The 20,943-nt window shown below is 42.0% G+C and overlaps 1 protein-coding gene across 1 annotated transcript; it reads right to left on the bottom strand.

The window, feature by feature from the left end:
• Positions 1-694: 694 nt before the first annotated feature.
• Positions 695-19,343, bottom strand: LOC133975775 (immunoglobulin-like domain-containing receptor 2). The gene is made up of 9 exons (XM_062413789.1): positions 19,225-19,343; positions 15,609-15,995; positions 12,551-12,670; positions 6,668-6,814; positions 6,391-6,558; positions 6,126-6,254; positions 5,449-5,782; positions 4,620-5,352; positions 695-2,718 (listed from the first exon to the last, which is right to left on the bottom strand). The coding sequence occupies exons 1-9, from the start codon at positions 19,277-19,279 to the stop codon at positions 2,683-2,685; spliced, it is 2,109 nt and encodes a 702-aa protein (XP_062269773.1). The 5' UTR covers positions 19,280-19,343; the 3' UTR covers positions 695-2,682.
• Positions 19,344-20,943: the final 1,600 nt, after the last annotated feature.

The following is a 20,943-nucleotide window of genomic DNA, read 5'->3' as shown; positions in this document are numbered from 1 at the left end:
TAACAGATATTAATACAAAATAAAGATAAGTTCTATCTGATCCTCGGCTTAAATATTAACGTCTGAATCAGTGACATCATTTGCAGGGTTTCATTTAAATTTTACTTAATGCTGATTGGTTCAAAAAAAAGAACCTGTAAGCCAGGGGAGCCCCGCCCACATTGAACCAGAGCAAAAAGCAAACACACACTTGTTTTAGTCTGTCTTGAGTTGTTTCCCTGCTGATGCCTCTGTGAAGACCAGGAGGGAGTAGCTCAACAACATTCCTGAAATACTCCCCAGCTGTGAGTGGCCACCATCTTAACTGGTCCCTCCCATCACAAACATACAGTTTATGAGCTCAGACACACACACACACACACACAGATAGAACAACACGGCACACGAAAACCCAAAGAAAGTCTGTGTCTCCGTGTGGATATCATACCGAGTTCCTCATGTAGAGTCCCTGTAGTAAAGAAGAATTCAAATTCTGTAGATAAGAATATGTAGTAATATAAGACATGTGTGGATTGGTGTGTAAGACCATCGTCATTTGTATTGTGTAAGTTCTTGATGATATCCCTCCGAAATATGATGACGCCATAGCGGAGAAGAGACAGACAAGTTCAGTCCACCAGAGCCTGTACTTCATGATTCATTGACAACAGACCATGTAAACTTCGTACATTAAAATAAAGGATGAGCGCACACATTTCATATTTCTGCAGAGTTTATTTGGCGAGGAGATACGAAGACGAACACCGTGTATGTCCAGATGTATCGTTTGCCAACGCGCGTCTCGCCATTTTAGAAAACACACACTTCCACGGACACTAGTGTGGCCACAAACTCACTGTGGAGGACAAAACAGCCGATTTGTGAGGCTGAGCGAAGACAGACAGACTGTGGTAACAACAATGAACAAAGACATGAGTCATACTACATTACACATTGTCTCTTTTACAGAAGTAAAGAGTCATATCTCTCTCAGTCTCTCTCTCTCTCTCTCACACACACACAAACACACACACACACAGTGGTCAGTACCAGTCAGCAGTAGAAAACTAAACACTGACGTTAGGCGTTTCTCAAATGAAGGCAGGAATAATGAAATTATTGTGAACAGAAGGAGCAACACAACTGATACATGTACAGAAATCAGTGGGTCATTGTAATGTGTGTGTGTGTGTATCTTTGATAACACAATAAAGTGTTATCAAAGATAACTCAAGCTGCTCAAGCTGTTGACTCAGCATTGATAATAAGGCGCTGAACAACAGTTATCAAATCAAACACACTTCATCTTATGTACACAGTCTCAACGGAGCACATAGACAAATACGATCATTTACAAATTACAACAGTCGTATCACACCTCACACACAAATAGTTAATATACAAAACGTCATCAGGTTAACGTCCCTCGAAGTTACTTTGTGCAAATTCGAACATGTTTAAATACAATATGAAAATCATTGACGCACAGTGAAACGAGTAATGCTGCTGCTTCTACTTCAAACCACCACAGCAAACACAGCAACTAACATTAAGGCTTGATGTTTTAGTTTACACAACTTTACTATAAATAACTATAAATGAAAAGAAAACACAAATACAACCAAATATATCAAATATTTCTTTGTGAAATGTAAACATAAGTGCACATATTTTCTGCATTGTTGATCCTGTAAAATAGAAGTTCTCATATTTAGCGCATATCGCCAATACTATATATCCGGGAAAAGGCTCATAACGGCAAATAAATCGTTCGGGCTCGAGATTTCGGTCCAAATATTTTCCTTGTTAACTCTCCTTTAGTCTCCCAACAACTTTTAGGTGAAACGAATATATAAGATAAGTTTCTAGATGCTCCTCTGATTTCAGCTTCTGTCCAACAGTGTCTGTTGTCTTCCCTTTGGTGTCGAGCTGGTAACGTGCAGTGAGTTTATTAGGGCTGGTTCCACTGCAGTGGGAAACAACACTGAAGAAAACTGTGGGCAGAGACAGAAACGTTTTGGACCATAATAAAAACAACAATCAGTTGAAAGATGCTGAAACTCAACATAGAGCTGAGGGTGAACTGCCCCTCTGTAGATACACATCATATTAACATTAGATTATGTTTCCTGCTACTTCCAGCTTTATGTGACATTTCAGTCTCTTTAGGATCTGTTGGGTCCGTGTCTGAACATATGACTGAATGATGCAGTGCGTGTGTCGTCCAACAACCGAAGTCAACTCGACAATAATGGTGTTGATGAGACAGTTGAGCTTTTTAAACGCAGATATCTCATCGAATCGAAATGAATGAACTCATTGTGCTCGAAGCGTAAAAGCAAAGTCAGAGCGTCTTGCAGCGAGATGAGGGAAGACAGACATTGTCCTGCTCGGAGGGACGGTCCAGGTCGTACCCCCCCCCAGGTTCAGTGTTAATCCGGCTGAGATGTACGAGAGGCAGTTGGTGACAGAAACAGAGCTAGCTTCGATGACCTCATCACTCGGTGACGTCACGCGAGGAAAGCCACAGTGACAGTCTCCATAATAAAAGTGTATCTGTTCTTTGCTTCATTCACTGATTCAGCTCTCCACACTCCAGTGAAATCCCTCATCTCTGACCAACGGACGTGCCGCTCCCACTCCGGTGTCATGGCCGTTTGCTGCGTCTGCTCCAAGACTTCAGTCTCTGTGGCCGTCAGTCGATCAGACGATGAGGGAGTCTCGGCTGAGGAGGGTGCTCTAGGGGTGATCAAAAAAAAAAAAGGGTGAGCCATTAAAAAAACAGCAGAGTAAACACAAACAAATATTAAAGCATCATGTGTTCAGTGGAGTGAGACAATGCAGAGGCAGTGGACATTAGCCAGAGGAGGTTATTGTGGTGAAGTGGAACCTGGGACAAACTGCGACTTTTAACTTTTTTTATAATTATTTGCAGATTCGCTTGAAACCCCCGGATGAGGGCAGAAAACTTATATATGACAAAATATCAATATGGCAATATATCGCAAACTCTGTGAAACAAATTTTTCTTTCGTTAAACAGATAATGTGATGTATCGTTATATGTCAAAAAATGTATTGATTATCACATAATCGCTGTATCGTTATATTAACGCTATCGTGGGCCACGTATCGCATCCCACCCCGACTGATTAATGAAGTTATGTTGTTCAGGAAGTCTTTGGTGTCGAAAACCATTTTGACCCAGGTCTGTGGGGGGGGGGGGGGGGGGGCACAACCGGTTATGATTGTTATGGAGAGTAGTTGGATACAGAACAGGCTTCTACCTAGTCTTCACTCTGGTAGCTTCTGAACCTGACCTGTCAAAAGTACAACAACAACACTTACTGTGGGTCCTACAAACCTTATTCACACTGCAATGTAAGAGTTTCTCAACATCCAGAGTCCAGATGTTAATAGTTTTTAATCACAACAGGTTTAGAAATATATCATATACTCAGTAAAATCTATTTCGGTCCATCCATGCTCTTGAAAATTGGACCAAAAAAGAAGCCGGCCATAATCCTAATTACATGATCACTGTCCGGTTGCAGGTTCATGAAAATTGTGGAGCCTAAAATGTGTTTGTAGGTTGACACTTGATCTTTTTGTTTAATTTCTTTTCAGGGGTGTTGACCTTAGGCCGTGTGTAAAGATGTGAGACACAGGAGTTCTCTGAAAATGGCGGCAGGCTGCAGTAGAGGTCGTAAACCCTGCCTCCTCCATGTTAATCGATGGGACAAGTTCCTGTTCGATAAATCATTGAGGTGGTGTGGCCTAGGTGGTAGAGTGGTGGTTCTTCAACAAGAAGGTTGCTGGTTCAAATCCCACTCTTCCCCATCTGCAAGTGTCATTGGCAAGATACTGAACCCCTAAATGGCCCCTCATAAATGAGTGTAATAATTGTAAGTCGCTTTCCAAATGACAAGCGTCAGCCAAATGACATGTAACGTAATAATTGTCAGACATGGTTCCTGTCGTTCTAATCAAACCGACGTATGTTCATGTTTCCTCCATCTCCAATTCACTACCTTACAGTAGACTTGGCGTGAAATGGCCGTTCATATCCGGGATATTTCATATTTGGATAGAGAAAGGAAGTGGAGACCCACAGTCTATGGTGTTGACTGATGAGACATCCTGAGTCACCCTGTTTCTTTGTATTCCATTTTACAGGACTGATAAATGCTTTTTACTTTGGACGTCCTGCTGAGTGTTTTATTATTCAATCATCAAATCAAGTTTTTATCTTTTTTGCTCACTTTTCTCTCACATCACTGCTGCTTCTCTCAGTCTCTCTAATGAAGAAGACAAGATCACATTATTTTTAATGTTACTAAACAGGACATGACAGTACTTTCTTGCTTTGCTGTACTAGTTTCTAAATCATCAGATAGTTCCATCCTGGCACTGGGACTTCATTGGTTAATTTTTTATTTAATCCCAAATTTAGTTTGGTGCCTGAGTTCCTCAAAAGGTCATGGGCCCATTGGGAAGTTTGTTCGGTGGAAATGACCCAGGAGATATTTTAAAAGCTTGAAAAAAAAACGACACTGTGTGTTAAATTCTCTGTAGTTTGCCAAGTGTTAGCAAATATTTCCATTGATTACAAACCTAAAAGGAGGTTTCAATGTAACTCACCACTTTCCGGGACTTGTCTCTGGGTTCCTCTCTGTGGCTGGGCAGGCAGAGGGCAGACGGCTGAGGGGAGCGAGTGTTTGCGGGGAGAGGCCGTGGTGATGGCCGGTCAGACCTGCTTCGCTCTGTGTCCGAGTAAGGAGGCAGTGAATCTTGCTCGGGCCGGTTACTGGGCGAGCGGCTGCAGTGGCGACTGGATTCCCCGCTGCTCTTTTTCGAGCTGCCCTTTGAGGGAGTGTCTGAATCCTCCTCACCCCGGGCCCCACTCTTCCCCTGGCCGACCCCACGCAACTTGGCCTTGCGGTCGAGCAGGCTGTTCAGGAATGTGCCATCATAGTCCTTCTCTTGAGAGGAAGTCGATGGAGGACTGACTCTGGGAGGAGGAGGAGCAGGACGATCACTGTCCCAAGTGCCCCTCCTCTTTGTGGGTGAAGGAAGTGGACTTATGTTGTGTCCGTTTTTCCTGCTCCATCTGGGATGATCATCCCGATCCCTGTCGTCTTCCAGCTCATTTTCATCATTGTAGTAATGTTGAGCTGGACAGTCACGGTAGGAAGGATATCGATTCGACTCCAGAAACTCCATCTCATAGTGTCCTCGGTCTTCATCCTTCTCCGCTCCTCTTTTTCCTCTCTGCTTGTAGCAAGAAGCAAACTCCTCCAGCTCGTCCAGGGAGCCGGTGCGTCCCGCCGAGCGGTACGACTTCCTGTGCAGATGCTCCGAACGAGGGTTCCACCTGCAAAACACAGCCCGAGGCCAAGAGAGGACAGGGTGACAAGGATGTTTGTGATGGTGTGTGGGACAGATACGGGGCATTCAGAGATGTCTGTACCTGCTGCGGTTCTCCTCTTCGCTGTGGTTCTGCTGATGTTGACTGCGTCCAGGCCTGCGCGTCGGTGAGGAGGGCGGAGGATCGTCGCTGTAGCGTCTCGGAGGAAGAGGCTCTTCCTGGCACCGCCGGGGTTCTGGATCGCGATGACGCTGGGGTGAAGTGTGGTTTTCACGGTAGCGCTGTGGCTCCGGGCTGCGGTCCCGGTGGCGTTGGGGTTCAGGCAGGGGGTCGTGGTCTGGGATGGCGGGCAGAGCCTTTTTCTGGATGTTTCTGTATGTTTGGCGGAAGCCTGTTTCTCCCTCGTGGAGAGAGCTCAGCTCGGACAGACTGCAGGCTGCACAGGGGAAGTAAAGTCACTCATCAATAAAGAAAGATTGAAGAGAGAATTCAACTTCTATTTAAAGGAAGACAATGCAGATGAAATCAAAGTCCACATGAAATTAAAAAGTGTGTAGGCATGCAGACCCGCTACGGTATCACCTCTGAACTACAGGAAATTCAATATGCAGGAAGCTTGAGTGCAGGGCGGCATGCCAAGACAGGCTGAAGAGAATCAGAAGCCCCAAAGACACAATCAGCAGGATGTACAGTAGAGCATGCAGTCAGTCTCTATCCATCGACATTTATGGACAGATCCTTGAGAGAGTAAAGCCCCGGGACGGTTTCATGCAGCTTACACTGGGGGCTGATGGATCTGGAGGGGTTGAAGTGAGCCAGCTGTTTCTCTACATACTGTAGCACCCTGAGAGAGTCCTGATCCTGAGGGGACGGCACGCGGTAGGGAAGCCCTACAGCATGCATCGGCACTGGAGATACACACTTGACCCGTCAGCATAGGAAATCTCTGTTCGTCTTTGTGTGTGCGCGTTAACTTGGCATATTTTTTTTGTTCAGTAATTTAAAAAACACATATTCACTCGCAAATAAAGAGTAAGACCTCACTTGCTGTGAGAAGGCTGGCATCTGAAGGGGGGGCAGAAGACATCTGGCTCACTAGGGAGGGAGGGGCGATGGGTACCATGGTCGGGACACCAGAGACGAAGTATGGAGGGTAGACAGGTGACTGAGGGCTGGAGGTCCCCGTCTTTATACCCTTACCCGCCTCATACACTAAGAAAGAGCAACACAAACCAAATAAGACGTTCAGTAGAAACACTTCCTTCAGACGGTGCTTGTATAATCTCCATGTGTGTGTGTGTCTGTGTGTGTTTAAACTCACGGTGTCTGGGGCAGCAGCATGTGTCGGGGCAGCACCAGCAGCTGACGTAGCAGCAGCAGGAGTGAGGACAACACTGACACCAGCAAACGCCAAACAACAGCAGGAATAACACACTGCCCAGTGCTACCGACGCCACAAACACCCACTCTGCAAGTACACACAACACACAATCCTGCATAAAACACACATGAAAAACACACACACTGACATAAAAACAAGTCATACAGGCAAATAATTACTCGTCACACATGGTTTGTGTTAAGCACCACACTTTCTGCAACACTGTTGGACTGTTGAATTAAAAGAACAAACTGATGTAGCAGAACCATGAACATATATGTGTTTTCCGCACTTTCTACTGGGTTAAAATCCAATGCCTACATTACCCACAATGCAACATGTTTGTTCGGAGATGTGGAGGTGCCTTGCTCGTAGCTGTTAGCCCCAGGCAGTGATGAGGAGCGAGCTACAGAAGTCTGATAACCTCATGCTTTACACCCAAATGATACTGACCTCAAGTGACTTACATTTATTTATCCGATTATACAGAGCTTTATTATGACCTCCACCGAGGAGCTTGTTTGTTTCTGCAGTTGTTTGTTTGTTTGTTAGCAGGATTACACAAAATCTACCCGTCGGATTACCACGAAACTTCTATCTTTCTCTATTTACTTTATTCAAGCTTCACTTCAGCATGGGCGCTTCAGATGTACTAACATATAAAGAAATAAATGAGGTTAATAACTAAAATTTGATCAAAATAAAAAAAAAAAACTGAAAGCCAGATGGCATGGCATCCTTTCTTCCTCAATGTGATGCATTTCCTGTAGAAACAGGATGTTGTGACAGGTTTTGAAACACTGAAAGATGTGTCGGTGTGACGGTGAAGTATTGGGACATCAGCGAGGGGGAGGAGTAAGCCCGCTGTTATTAGGAGTCTTTTTATTTTAAACGTTTATATGTAACATATCAGAACAAAAGAAACCTTAACCAGAATGTGAGTTTAACAAAACATAAAATGAAATCAGACGGTAGAAGAGATAAAGAAAGTAGATCCGATAAACTACATTTATCTGTCTACAGGGACCGAGCAAAGGAAAGGGAAGGAGAAGGCTGATAAGGAAACGTTAACAATGTAATGTCCCTCATGCACACACACACACACACACACACACACACACACACACACACACCGCACACACACACACACACACACAAACACACACACACACACACACACACACACACAGATCTGCACATGCACAGACTCAAAAACAAACATACACACTCACACGGGAAGCCTGTTTTTGCTACAGGAAGGAAAAGGACAGTTTATGCTGCTCTGAAAGATACTAAAGGTTTGTCTGTTACAACGAATAAGATGGTAATGTGATACACACACACACACACACACAAACACACAACCACAAACACAGAGCATGGTGGGAGTTGATGTGGACAACATCATGTGCTAATGCAACACTTAGTGTAGAGATAAGTACACACTAACCATTTGCTCAGTGATTCATTTCCAAACCATCCATTCCTTTAGCATTTCCCACACTCTTTGTGAAAGCTTAGATAGTACGACAGGAATTTGATGTGACATTAAGAAAACTCCTTCCCTCCTCATTTACCAAACGATGACACGTTAACCACAGACATAAATAACTGTAATGACCATAATAGCTGTTTTCCAGCACCGCTCATCTTACTGGGAGCAAGGGCCAGCTCATAATCTGACAAGTGCTGAGCAACAACATCTCTAAAGACTCTGAAACACCTTTTACATTATTAGCTCTGACATGTAGGTTAGGTTTTCGTTGCTGTTTGTCTGTTAGAAGGGTCACTACTTTGGTATGAGCCAAGGAAGAACCCTCCAAGTTGTTTATGTTTGAGTTTGTTTGTAATAGTTGTATTTGATTAAGGATCCAGGAATTTATTCTCAATATCTTTCAAATTCTGAGATTTTTGTTTAATTTTTGTGAATTTCTCAAAAACTAATGTATGGATCTTGACGATTAAAATCCGCCATACTAAGGCACTGATATCTGAGTGTGTTTAACATGGTGCAGCTTGACTGAATAAAAGATTGGGCCTTGGTTGAAGTATGTGCTCTACTGAGAGCTATTCTAGTTTGCTGATGTAAAAGTAGGACGGGTTAGACAGTGACAGAGCTGTTAGCACAGAAACTACATCCATAAATCTCTACCATGTAAATTATTATTTGGTTAGAGCAGCAGATGGGGTTAGTATGAATGGAAGAAACCAGGTGAGGGTGAGGACACATTATGCCCCTACCTGGCATAATCTTCATATCAAAGTCGGGCAGCAGATCTTCAGGGACCCCTGAGAAACCTGGAGAGAGACAGAGCAGAGGTGACAAGAGGAAAGGAGAGGTGACACGGGCAAAAAAGAGGAGAGGAGAGGAGAGAGAGAGGAGAGGTGACAAGAGGAAAAGAGAGGTAACATGGGCAAAAAAGAGGAGAGTAGAGGAGAGAGAGGAGAGGTGACAAGGGCAGATAAGAGGAGAGGAGAGAGAGAGGAGAGGCGACAAGAGCAGATAAGAGGAAAGAGAGAAGAGGAGGAAATTGGCTCGATGTAATTTGGAATGACTGATTCAAAGAGAGTTACTGCAGCCACAGCATGCACGAGAAGATAAGGAAGACAAAAACAGAGAGAGATACTTGGAGAAAATGAGTTGGCAGTTCAACAGCAGCATGCACCAGAGGACGTTCTGATTCTGTTCCAGTGTGTCCTCATATCAGAGTGATCAGCAGATTGATTGTGATTACTCATCCTTATCCGTCTGATGAGAAGACCGACTGGAACGTGAATCATTCTCATGATAACAACATGACAAACAGGCAGGTGCAATGAGTGATGTTACTTGCAGAGCTGCAAAAATCACAGATGGAAGCATTCCTCATGCAAAAAAATAATTTAAACAAACTCCAGATAAGCTGCTTGTTCCTGAGACTATTTCTTTGTCTCTCTCTTGTCCGACCAGTGAAGACATTGACTCCAGGATGAGAACATTAGCTCTTTAAAATAGGGTAAAATATTCCGGTATGTTAGCAGGCTTCACATTTATCGCTGCAATGGTTGCTTTTGTCATCACAGTTGTAGAATAAACGCCAACACTGAGACATTGGACTGACTGGGCTCTCTTCAAGCTGCTCACTGTGATCTGACTGTTTGTCAATGAAAAGGCACATCACCCTGTTGCATCATTCCACGACGGCCAGTACACTGGAAAATTCAAAACACGCAACCAGTTACACGGCCGACGTGAAACTTGAACAATACAAATATCTCAGGATGAAAAAGAGGAGCTGACGAAGGTGTCCACTTGGAAAGAAAACAAGACTCAAGAGCTTTTGGCGATAAGGGCAGACAGTAAGCAAAAGGCACGACCTCTGCAGCTGGAATTATACATCACGTCCTGCCTCCTGCATGCTCTACCCTGGTTCCAACCTTTGTCTGAGTGTTCCAGATCAGAAATTGTTCTGCTGTTGTGACCTTTGATCACAGGCATAACAAATCCTTTGTGAACTCTCCACTTAAATCCATCAAGAGTCTGTCTCTTATTATTAATATTGTTGGACATAAGGGGCAGTTTAAAATAGTTTGGCAATTTCAAATCAGCAAAATAGATTCCCTCAAGATATAAATATGTGTTTTCGGAAAAGAAAAGCAAAACATAAATTCCCATAACCTGGCATCGTTCCACTGTTGTGTCTTTCTCGTTTGACTTTTTCTTTTTAAGGACGACCCCACACGAGGTCAGCAGATGAAACATTAGGACGATAGATCAAGGGCAGTGTAGCACAAGCTGGTGAAAAAATGTGCATGGGTGTGCTTTGTTTGGGTGCATAGTTCCACCCTGACCTTGTGAGCTGAAGCTTTGTGAAAAGAGAACAAGATACTGGTGTTTGGCCACTGACAGGGTGAATATGCTGAAGAGGAGGAAAAGGAGTATTAAAGCCTTAAGGACTGGAGAAGCAGAGAAGAAGCTGGAGTGGATCTGTTCGGCCTGGCTCTGGGCTGACTGCACATACCTCACTTTAGTGTGTGTCTTGGAAGGCTAAACGTGTTCTTTGCTGGACGTGAAAACAAAAGAAAACTATTAAGTTCTCTGAGAAGCATCGTCACATGAACCCAACAACAGATGAGTGTTGAAGTTTGCATCGTGTGCCTCTTTACATTTGACTCATCTTTCATTTAGTATTGATCTGTTGTTTTTGTCCTCTGTCGTCTCCCTCCTGCTGAAGTTCAGCAGAAGAAGGCAGCTTACTTGAGATGTTCCCACTTTGCTCATGAATTTGCCTGCAGGCTGGTGATTCACCAAGATTTACTTCTAAATAAGTCTGGGGTTACTGTTTTTACTCTAGACATTACGTTCACTCCTCCCAGAGCTCCACAAGAGAGAGTAGGCTCAAAAACAAAATCAAAGACTCTGTCCAGGTAACATGTGACTTCAGGGTCCAGACACTACATTACTTTTATGTCATCTATCATCTATAATATTTTATGAACTTTACAAAATAGTGAGCTACAGAGGTTTCCCGATCAATCCATGACTCAAGGCTACTTTAGGGATCAAATAAATATAATATGTTTTAATTAATTGTATTGATTCTAAAATTACAGGATGGATTCATTAAGATTACAAGTCATACAATAATGTTTCCTACTCTCCTTGCTAGATTTAAAGTTTTCCCCAGGAATGAAAACATTATTCCAGTGGAAAGAAGTTTCTGCACTCTGAAAATGAAGTTTGAAGGTAAAGACAGGAGAAAAGCAGATATTCTAAAAATCTCTGTTAATCAGCCACTGAGTTCTCAGACGTCCACACCAGTGCCCTGCCTCACGTGGTGTCGACCCACCTCTTTTGTATCACCACGCTCTGCTGGCCCTCCCCCCATGTCATTAAATCTTCCCCCGTCTCCTTTTCTGTGAAGCCATTCGCTTAAAAGACAAAGGAGCCCCCCCGATCCACTTGCCGTGGCCCCAACTGTTGTTATGGGAACACAATAAGTGCCTCACATGCTACATTAGCTAAACAAGGTGGATTTAGTGTCACTCATGCCAGGCTGAGGACTAATGCAGGAAAATGAAGCAATCTTATTTGGCTGTAGTATCCTATACTTATCATTAACTTAAACTGGATTCAGACCACACTCAAGTGTTTCCTTACTGTAGCTTATTATTGTGTAATGTGTGTGTGTGTGTGTGTCTCTTTGTGCATACACATAAGTCTCTGAGTGCCAGCCAAACAAAAGTTCAGCCTCAGAGTGAATTAGGGCACAGGGAGCTGCACAGACTCTCAGTCGTTGTCATGGAAATATTTGTGGTAACTTGAACACAGAAATGTACACTATCACTGTAACACAACACATTACAGACACTTTTATGCAAGGGGCAGAGAATAAACACACACACACACACACACACACACACACACACACACACACACACACACGCAAGTTTCATCACATTGCTCTATCCATTAACCGACAGTATGAGTGAAAGCTGTGACGAGAGGGTCCACGAAGTGCCACTGTTATAAATCAGCTCATTAATGAGCTTGTATTGTGCTGTCGGTGATGAATCGTTCAGTTCATAAACGCCTTCTTGTGTAAAATATAATTGAATGATGTGTGTGGGGAATTCCTAAGAAGGGGATACTGTAGTGTATAGTCTGCCAATCATTGTTTGGATGTGGCTTGGGTCAGGAAATCAGGAGCATAGTGTTTCAGCTGGTCGACCATTCAAATTGGCAAGTTTTGGTGCGAAGATCAAGTGTGACTGAGCTTTTAGGGGGATTTTACTAACTTGAAATCCTCTGCAATATGTTGGAAAAGAATGGCGGCACCTTACCCAGAACCAGCAGCTCCACAGGGGCTTCGTTCTGACCCTCGAGATCGTCAGATATAACCACTTTGCAGATGTAAACTCCGCTGTCTCCCCACTGGACCTCTCCTATCCGCAGGTCGGCCTCTGCACGAGAAAAAGAAAAGAAGTTAGAAATGAGAAGCTAAATCTTAACACCTCACTGTTTCAAGCTGTTGGGGAAAAGGGGAAATACAATGGTGGTGAAGATCAGAAAACTTATCTTAAAACTTTCAACATGTTTCCAAAAACAAGTATTACACTCATATGCGATTGTCTCATTCAAAGTCTGAAAGCAGGGATTTTCTCAGGGAAATTCCAGTTCATTCTAAAGGTTTTGGATGTGGTTAAAGTCAGGGGTCTCATCTGTGAATTATTCTATAGAAAACTCAAAACACAAACTAGCCAAGAAAAAGGGGAAAAATAACACTTCCAGAAGTATCCAGTGTATACAAATACATGTACAGCACAGAACTTCCTCCAATTATCTTGAAATGAAGCCAAGATATCCTGGATATGAACCTTTTGGAGCCATAGCTTGCATGGTAGCGATTGGAGGATGGAGTCAAGTCGATACACATTCTCGACCATTGGCAAGTCAGTCTCAAGTGTCAATCAGAATGTTTCAAACCATTTTTTTGGAACCAAACTAATCAAATAAAGGAAACAATCATCAGTGTGATAACAAGTACTTAAAATGACAGAATCCACATTTGAGAACAATTTATTTGTCTTTTTAGTTTGGTCCATGTCCCGTCTGCTAACATGAAGTAGGCAAGCAACCAACAGGAGGCGATCAAGACCCTTTCTCCACCTTTGGGGAGCCGTCATTTCATCCATCTCCATATACAGTCAATAAAAAAGTGTACTTTTGGATAAACTCTTGGATAACCATTTGGATAACATTAAAAAAAACTCCATTTAACATGTTTTAGTTATTGAAGCAATATTTTAAGCCATAAATAACAAAATACCAAAATAGTTTGGCCCAAGAGCTGAACGATGGAGACAATGCTGGGCGGCCGACTCCATTGTGAGGGGGGGTCACACGTATAAATACAGCAGAGAGGAAATGGGTTGTATAATTAACTTCCTTTTCCTGTTAGCCGAGGAAAGGGCAGGAGAGACCAGGCCGCGCCACAGTGACCAGTCTCACTTACAACAAAGTGACACCTCCACTCATGCGGCAAACCAAAGTTTTATTTGATTTACTTTAAAGCGACTTTATGATCATGTCCTGTTGTTTTTTCTTGATTCGTTCTATCTTTCCTAACACACATGCCAAATTTGAAAAGTAAATAAATAAGTGTAAGAGTAAGTGTGTTGGTTTGTGTGTGCGTGTGTTAGCCATGTGATTAACAGGACCCCCACCCCCTCCGCCAAGTGCATGCTGGGACGGACTCCAGCAGCCTCCCTGCGACCCTGAATAGGATTACATGAGTATGGATGACTGGGCGTCTCTAAAAGGAATATAGTGGAAGCTTCCAATATTTAGGTCCTATTACAACATGACTACTCTGACCAGTTTGAGGATGGGAGGTGGAGTAGGATGGAAAAAGAGAAGAAAGAAAAGAGCCTACACTGAGAGAACTGACTGTGTGGATGGTGGCATGTGAAGAGATCTAGAGAGTAAAAATAAAAGCGAGACATTGAAGTACATCGGCACGGAAGGAGTGAGAGGTGGAGATGAATGGCAGGACAGCATGAAAACCCGTTTCTTTTGTCTGTGTTCCTGGCTGGGGAAGAGAAGGTCGATTCTTCAGCCAGAGTTAGAGCTCCATAAATCCGACGCCCGCAAACAAGGCTGCCACTCTGTCCAGCAACACACACACACACACACACACACATACACACACACACACACACACACACACACACACACACACACACACACACACACGCATATATGCACAGCAGTGTCCCTTAGATGATCTTCTAAAGGCACAATGGTAAGACTGTAAGGAAGTGTAGACCTCAGGAGAGAGGGATGGCATCAGAGTGAATTCCTGTACTTAATTTTCTGGTAAACTGCTGAAATATTTATAAGCTTGAAAGATTTATTTATTAATAGACCTGAACAAGCTCCTCCCCCCAGTCTGCTAATTGATAAATAACCTTGTTATTGCTTAATGGACGACAAACTTTATAATAATGGCACTAACATTGTGTTACTTATCAGCTGACATAATGAAAGGGCCAATGCAAATACAAATCTTTACTTGTACAGAGTGAAAAAAAGATCAAATTCAGTTTTATAATCTTTTATAATTCCTTTTGAAGCGTATGATTAGGATGCAGTTTTTAATGATAATCTATGACACTGTTTGATAGCAACTTAATAAACATGACATGCATTTTATTTGTGGTGTCTCTTAACACCCAAGAACACTTGACAATACTTCATATATAAACAACAATAATCTTCTATCTACTATTTCTACTGCAAATTACAGAAACCTGTGTGTGACTTGTTTAGGTTCTGAGTCGAGCTTCAATGAATAAACAGGTGAAAAGCTCCTGGTGCAGCTTTGTGTTCCTGTGGACTTAGTCCAACAGATGGTCTTTACTTGTAAAATAGTTTTCTACTTTTCATTTCATAAGAAAATTATCATAGTTGATTAGGTATTACTGATTGGAATAATATGAGTCCTGTCCTTTCATTTCTTCTCCTGCAGCATTAGCTAACAACTGTCGATGGTGGAGCTTTAATAGTTTCTTCTGACTTATGTAACCTGATTGTTCTGAAAGCTCAGTAAAGTGAACAGTAAAGCTTTTTAATCACGCGCCTCATACCTCCCTTACATGTGCATAGAATCTCTCAGAGTTTGGGCTTTTAATCTGGAATCTGGGGGGAGGGTGAGCCAATGCTCTGATTTATGGCTTTCACAAAACTTGCCAGGCTTTGGCAGCAGAAGAATCGAGATCATTAGTTAAACCAATATAATACAAAAAGCAAACAGAGAGGGTGCTATTGCTATTTCAGTTAACTAGACACAACAAAACTTTGAAAATTCTTATGACTTGTTTCATGCTGCAGGAGTCTTACTGTTGATGATGGAGATGTCTCTGTTCTTGTAGTACTCTGACAGTGTGATCGAGGCACCGGAGATGGAGGCCACCATTCGGACCGTCCGGCTGCTGTCGGAGCAGTCGAGGTAATTTGCCGTCTTCCCCGACTCGTACCCTCCTCCGGCTCCTCCGGTCCCACCCGTCAGGCCGCCTCCTCCCAGGCCTCCACCCATGCTGTCGGGGTAGTTGAAGGAATCCCGCGTGCGGTCGCGGCAGTACGACTTGTAGACCCACTGGACCACCGGGGTCTGCGTGGACACACTGGTGTACTGACACGGCAGAACCACGGACTGGAACAGCACTGCATACCTCTTCTCATCCCTCACAAACACGTTGACACCCGAGCAACCGGGAGGGAGGACGCCTATGGAGGAAGATAAGAAAACAAGGATCAGGGAAGTGAAAGATGGAAAAATTAATAACCACAAATAAATGAATATAATGTAAGTCTTGATAATCATTTAATTCTGCTTGGTTGTTGAACTCAGGGGAGGCTCAGAGCGTCAGAGGGGACATGTTGGGGTACTAACAATCCCAGGATGTTAGATGGAGTAGTGTAGCTCAATGATTTTACCACCTCACCGACAGAGTTGACAGTCGAAGCAGATGCAGTGGCAGTTCAGGTACTCTAAAAACCTATAGTTCCATAATCTGTGTCAAAGTTGTAGTCCACTGAGTCACAGCTCAGACAGATCTCAGACAGATCTGAATGAAAGATGATCCAGATATTTTTTGATTCAAAATAACCCAGTGGTATCTGACAGAGCAACCCAACAGGCACTGCCAACTTCTTATTTGTATTAGCATCATTGTAATGGTGCCAAGTTGTTGGTGGGGGGGTCTGTAGTTGTCTCGATGATTGCCTGCATGGTGCCAGACTTTGAAAACCACAGACCTTGCAGCCAAAACATGTTTCAGTCATACCTGAGGATGTGTAATGAAGGGGATTAAGGACGACTGCAGCAAATAGCAACACGCGGTGACTCAGAAGCTCAGGTGACGCCCGCCCTCGTCTGCTCACTTTAAAAATAGCTGACAAACCACGAGACCCCTCATCTCCTGATGGAAAGCATATCTGTTGTGAATTAGATTGAAATGGCTTTTCACTTTAGTGAGTTAAAACCTATCAGGGTTCGAACTACCTAGACAGGAATGAAATGAAATAACATTTAAGTTTGACAAGATCTATATTGTAAAACTTGAGAGGCTCAGTAGAGCACATACCTCCTGCCAAGGCCCAACAGTCCATTACATTCAAACAAGCTGCACCAAATTACACACCCTAATAATTCTTACCAAAATGTGCCAGAAAATAATTTTGGGATTTGCCCCCAGATTCGGATCTGCACCAAAATTGATCACCAAGTTCATGGTTATCAATCCAGTGTTGTGTAAATCTCTAACTAACAGAGCTAGCTAACACACCAACCAACCAACAAACAAACTGACCCAGGCTCTTTCAGTTGCTGAAGTCTGACTGTGAGCTGAGTTTGACCCGAGGTTGTTTTGGATCTTCTGAAGCCACAGTACTCTGAGTCACATGATGACCAGGAGCTCAACTCGGCAGTTCAACATCAACACCCACAAAGACACACACCCCGAAACATCTGCACATGCTGGTGCTGTGTGTGCGTTTCTTAGGCCGAACAGTGGGAGGTGTGACTGAACTGCACCAATGAACAGGGATGAGGTCAATTGGGAGAGGGGGGTGCAGCAGCTTCACTTTATCAAGACCAGGCCAGTTCACTGAATTTTGTTTCCCCTCTGTTATGATGTTCTGTTGCCTGATGTCTGATGGATTTGATCAAAAACACATAAGCTACATCGAGCAGTGTTACTTACTGCAAGGTCAGTACGCAGATTTCAAAGTAAAGCAGTATTGTTTTACTTCCAAATGTACAGTACGGCATTTACAGCTTACATAGCTGAACTGAAAAATATTAAATATACTGAGATTGTTCATAAAAAGTCAGTGGATATGATCAGAAATTCATTAATGTCATTGTAAGCACTGCATACAACGATTTATGGTTTGTTACCGATGGATTATGGTATCGTGGGAATGTATTGAAATGTTTCTTCTGTGTTATCTGAGGATAATTGGTTTCACAGTTAAAGTTGAAGGTTTGAACTGGTGTGGATTTCAGATTAAAAAAACAAAACCGGGGCATCGGTTCAGACCAAGATAAATCAAGCTCATTGAAACACAAATTCCTCAGGGAGGACATCACTGGTCTCTGACTCCTAACAACTGGAACAAAAACACACAGGAGGTTGGTCTTACTGGGATCACAAGCTGCAGGCGATCCAGGCTTTATTAGTTTTGTGAGGAAGCCTCCCCCAGAGGAGAAAATGAAAGATGAAGGAGGATGGAAGGTGACTGTTGTAATATTGGACAGATAAAATTTGCTTGGGATATTAAGGGTCCTTGAGAAGATAATGCAGAATAAATGTTTCATGTCACATTATTTCTATTGTGTTTAAAGACTGATTATTGCTCCTGAGTGAAGGTTGTGGTTTTAAACTCTTCTTTATAAGCAGAGAAGGACACTTGATAAACAACATAACTTTTTACAAATCTGAAGTAGATGAATGAGGATCAATTGATCTTGTTTTCCTGGCAAGCCCCAATTATGTCCCTGCTTTTGGTATTAATAATTGAATAAATTAATATGACCTGCACCTGCATAAGTAGATGGGTGGACGGACGAACGGACAGACGGATGGGTGGGTGGATGGATTAATTCAAAATGACTATTTAAGGGGATTTTCCATAGACTGTATATTATAGTTAAGTTATTGCTAAACACGCATAGAAATGTTTTTTATTCAAGAAATTAAAGATCTTTAAGACTTTTTAAATACCATCTTATATTATCTTATCTTTGGATGCATAGATGGATGGATGATAAGATTGGTAGATGAAAGGATGGTTGGATGGATCAGTAGATGGATGAATGGATAAATGGATGGATGAAAAGATAGATGGATGAATGGTATATGTATGTGTTCAATCAGGACTTTTGAAATTCATTTTAAAGCACATACATAATCTTTACTTAGGGCCTTATTAATTACTTATAGCTCTATCTTATCTTATTGTATTCCAAACTTTTAAAAGATCCAATCCTCTGGTACTTTGCATGCATGTACTGTGTGTTTTTCCATTATTAAAAGTACTTTTTAATGTACCAGCAGCTGTGGAGGAAACTGTCAATGCACTGAGCGACCAGTGGTTAAAACCAGTCAGAAGTTAAACCTGCTAATCCTCAACCCCCCCAAAAGTCTGTGGCTCTTTCACACATGACTAAATGTGGAGCCTGAAGCTCCGCACAAAGAAACTTCCACACGTTCCTGCAGCGAACTACCGAAGAACCGAGATTTAGAAATTAACAGACGCGTCACCAACACTGGATTTAAAAACGTTTAAATATCCAAGTGTGGGATCAAAGTTTGGTTTAAATGTTGAATCGGCCCAGACAGTCATTGAGCAGCAGGTCGGTGCGTTCATCTGAGGAGACGTTGAGCCGAACGTGAAACCGAAGCTAAACAACCTGCTGCTCTTCATCTTCATCTTCATCCTTTTCTCTTACCTGAAACACAAGCGATGAAAATCCACCACTTCAACGTCAGGAGCATTTCACTCATCCTGCGGGAGAACTTCACCAAAGTTTCCTCCTGATGTTCGGACTCTTCTTCTTCTCCTTCTTCTCTGTTTTTCTCCATCCCGACAAACTGACACATAACGGGACCAGCGTCAAGCTCGCCAAAATAAAACTTGGGTTTTCCAGCTGTACCTTTCAAAATAAAAGCTTTGTCGACGCACGCGGTGGATGCGAGGATAAGCGTAAAGAAAAGGACTAGTGAGTATCTACATGTTGTGTGCAGTGGTGGAGGAAGAACTCTAAGCTTTACTTCGTTATAAGTACAACTGAATAGACAAAAACTTACTTGAGTAATATTACCACATTTATCGAATCAAGCTTTTAAATATTCTAAAATTATTAAAATAAAAGTCTACTCCACGTTATTGTTATTTTCGAGTTATGATGTGCATAAATAAGAGTATTTACAGAGATCTAGCTTTAAATATCCTCAAAGTCTTAAAAGTACTTGCATAATACTTGCTTTTAAATATCCTAAGAGTCTTAAAAGTTAAAGTACTTGCAAAGTAATCTCTTTTTAATATCCTTAAAGTATTAAAAGTACTGGCATAGTACTTGCTATTAAATATCCTTAAAGTATTAGAAGTAAAAGTACCTACAAATTACTCATGGAATTCATGTGTGGTTAAAGTACATGCTCCTAAATATAGTACAGTAGTAGTAAGAATAGTACAGACTCATTCATTTTAATTAAGAATGCTGTGATGCTATTGGGAAATCTTGCATATTAAGTATTGGCTGATACAAGTGACTCTTCAAACCTTATAAATATAGACTAAAAGTACAGCTAAATAGACTAAAATGTACTGAAGTACCTCATCGAATTTTCTACTTGAGTACAAAGAAGTATATATATCCAAAGATCAGTCCCACCTCCTCTCCTAATATAAATAATCCACCAAATATGTACATACATACACATGAAGTTCTGTATTTGTACCATTTAACCCAGTGACCCGGCACCAAACAATGTAGGGAAAGTAAAAATATTACATGTAAATATATTTTATACATACATGTTCTCATGTGGGTCCAATAGTCTGTGTGAGTAGAATGAAAGATGAGGTGTTTAATGTATATGGTGATTTACTAATACTAAACTCTGAGGGCAAAAGGCTAGATTTATTGTAAATAATTAACTGACCACATAAAGTTTGTTCACAAAGAGTAAGTTCCAGGTAAAGATAAGTAAAGTCTGAATAAGTTGCTTTTGCCATCAGTCACTACAGGTGCTTAAAATCCTGCTTAACACCTTATTTTGAAATCCAGAGGGTAACATATCCGGTAGTAGTTGTGCTGGTTTACTTAAAAGGGTGAGAGGCTCTAGTGGAGACAATGGATCGAGGCAGTGATGGAGGGAAACGGGAGAATAAAGTATGAAACGTGATAAAATATCTAAAACAAAATGCAAAATTCAATTCAATGAATTCCCAAGATATTAATATCCTTATCAATATTAGAACCTATAACTATGAATACTACTACTGCTGCTCCCAATGATAATGGGTATCATAAAATAGTTAGAATCTTGACATATATATTTGACAATTTATATTATTATAAAAGTATTCATTAAAAAAAATAAAAAATCTTTAAATCCAAACGTCATCAATTCCATGTGATCCTGTGAGAACTGAGTTGTTTGGG

Source organism: Platichthys flesus, chromosome 1 (genome assembly GCF_949316205.1).
Source record: "Platichthys flesus chromosome 1, fPlaFle2.1, whole genome shotgun sequence".
NCBI classification, from domain to species: Eukaryota; Metazoa; Chordata; class Actinopteri; order Pleuronectiformes; family Pleuronectidae; genus Platichthys; species Platichthys flesus.
This window is presented reverse-complemented; position numbering and strand designations above follow the sequence as displayed.

What these genes read in the sequence shown, in the direction of transcription:
- LOC133975775 (XM_062413789.1), bottom strand. Translation starts at nt 19,279, where the DNA reads ATGAGTGAAATGCTCCTGACGTTGAAGTGGTGGATTTTCATCGCTTGT. An exon ending in TTTCATCGCTTGTGTTTCAG is followed by an intron (nt 15,996 to 19,224) that starts GTAAGAGAAAAG and finishes CTTCCTCCATAG; the next exon opens with GCGTCCTCCCTCCCGGTTGC. An exon ending in ATGCTGCTGCCCCAGACACC is followed by an intron (nt 6,559 to 6,667) that starts GTGAGTTTAAAC and finishes GCTCTTTCTTAG; the next exon opens with TGTATGAGGCGGGTAAGGGT.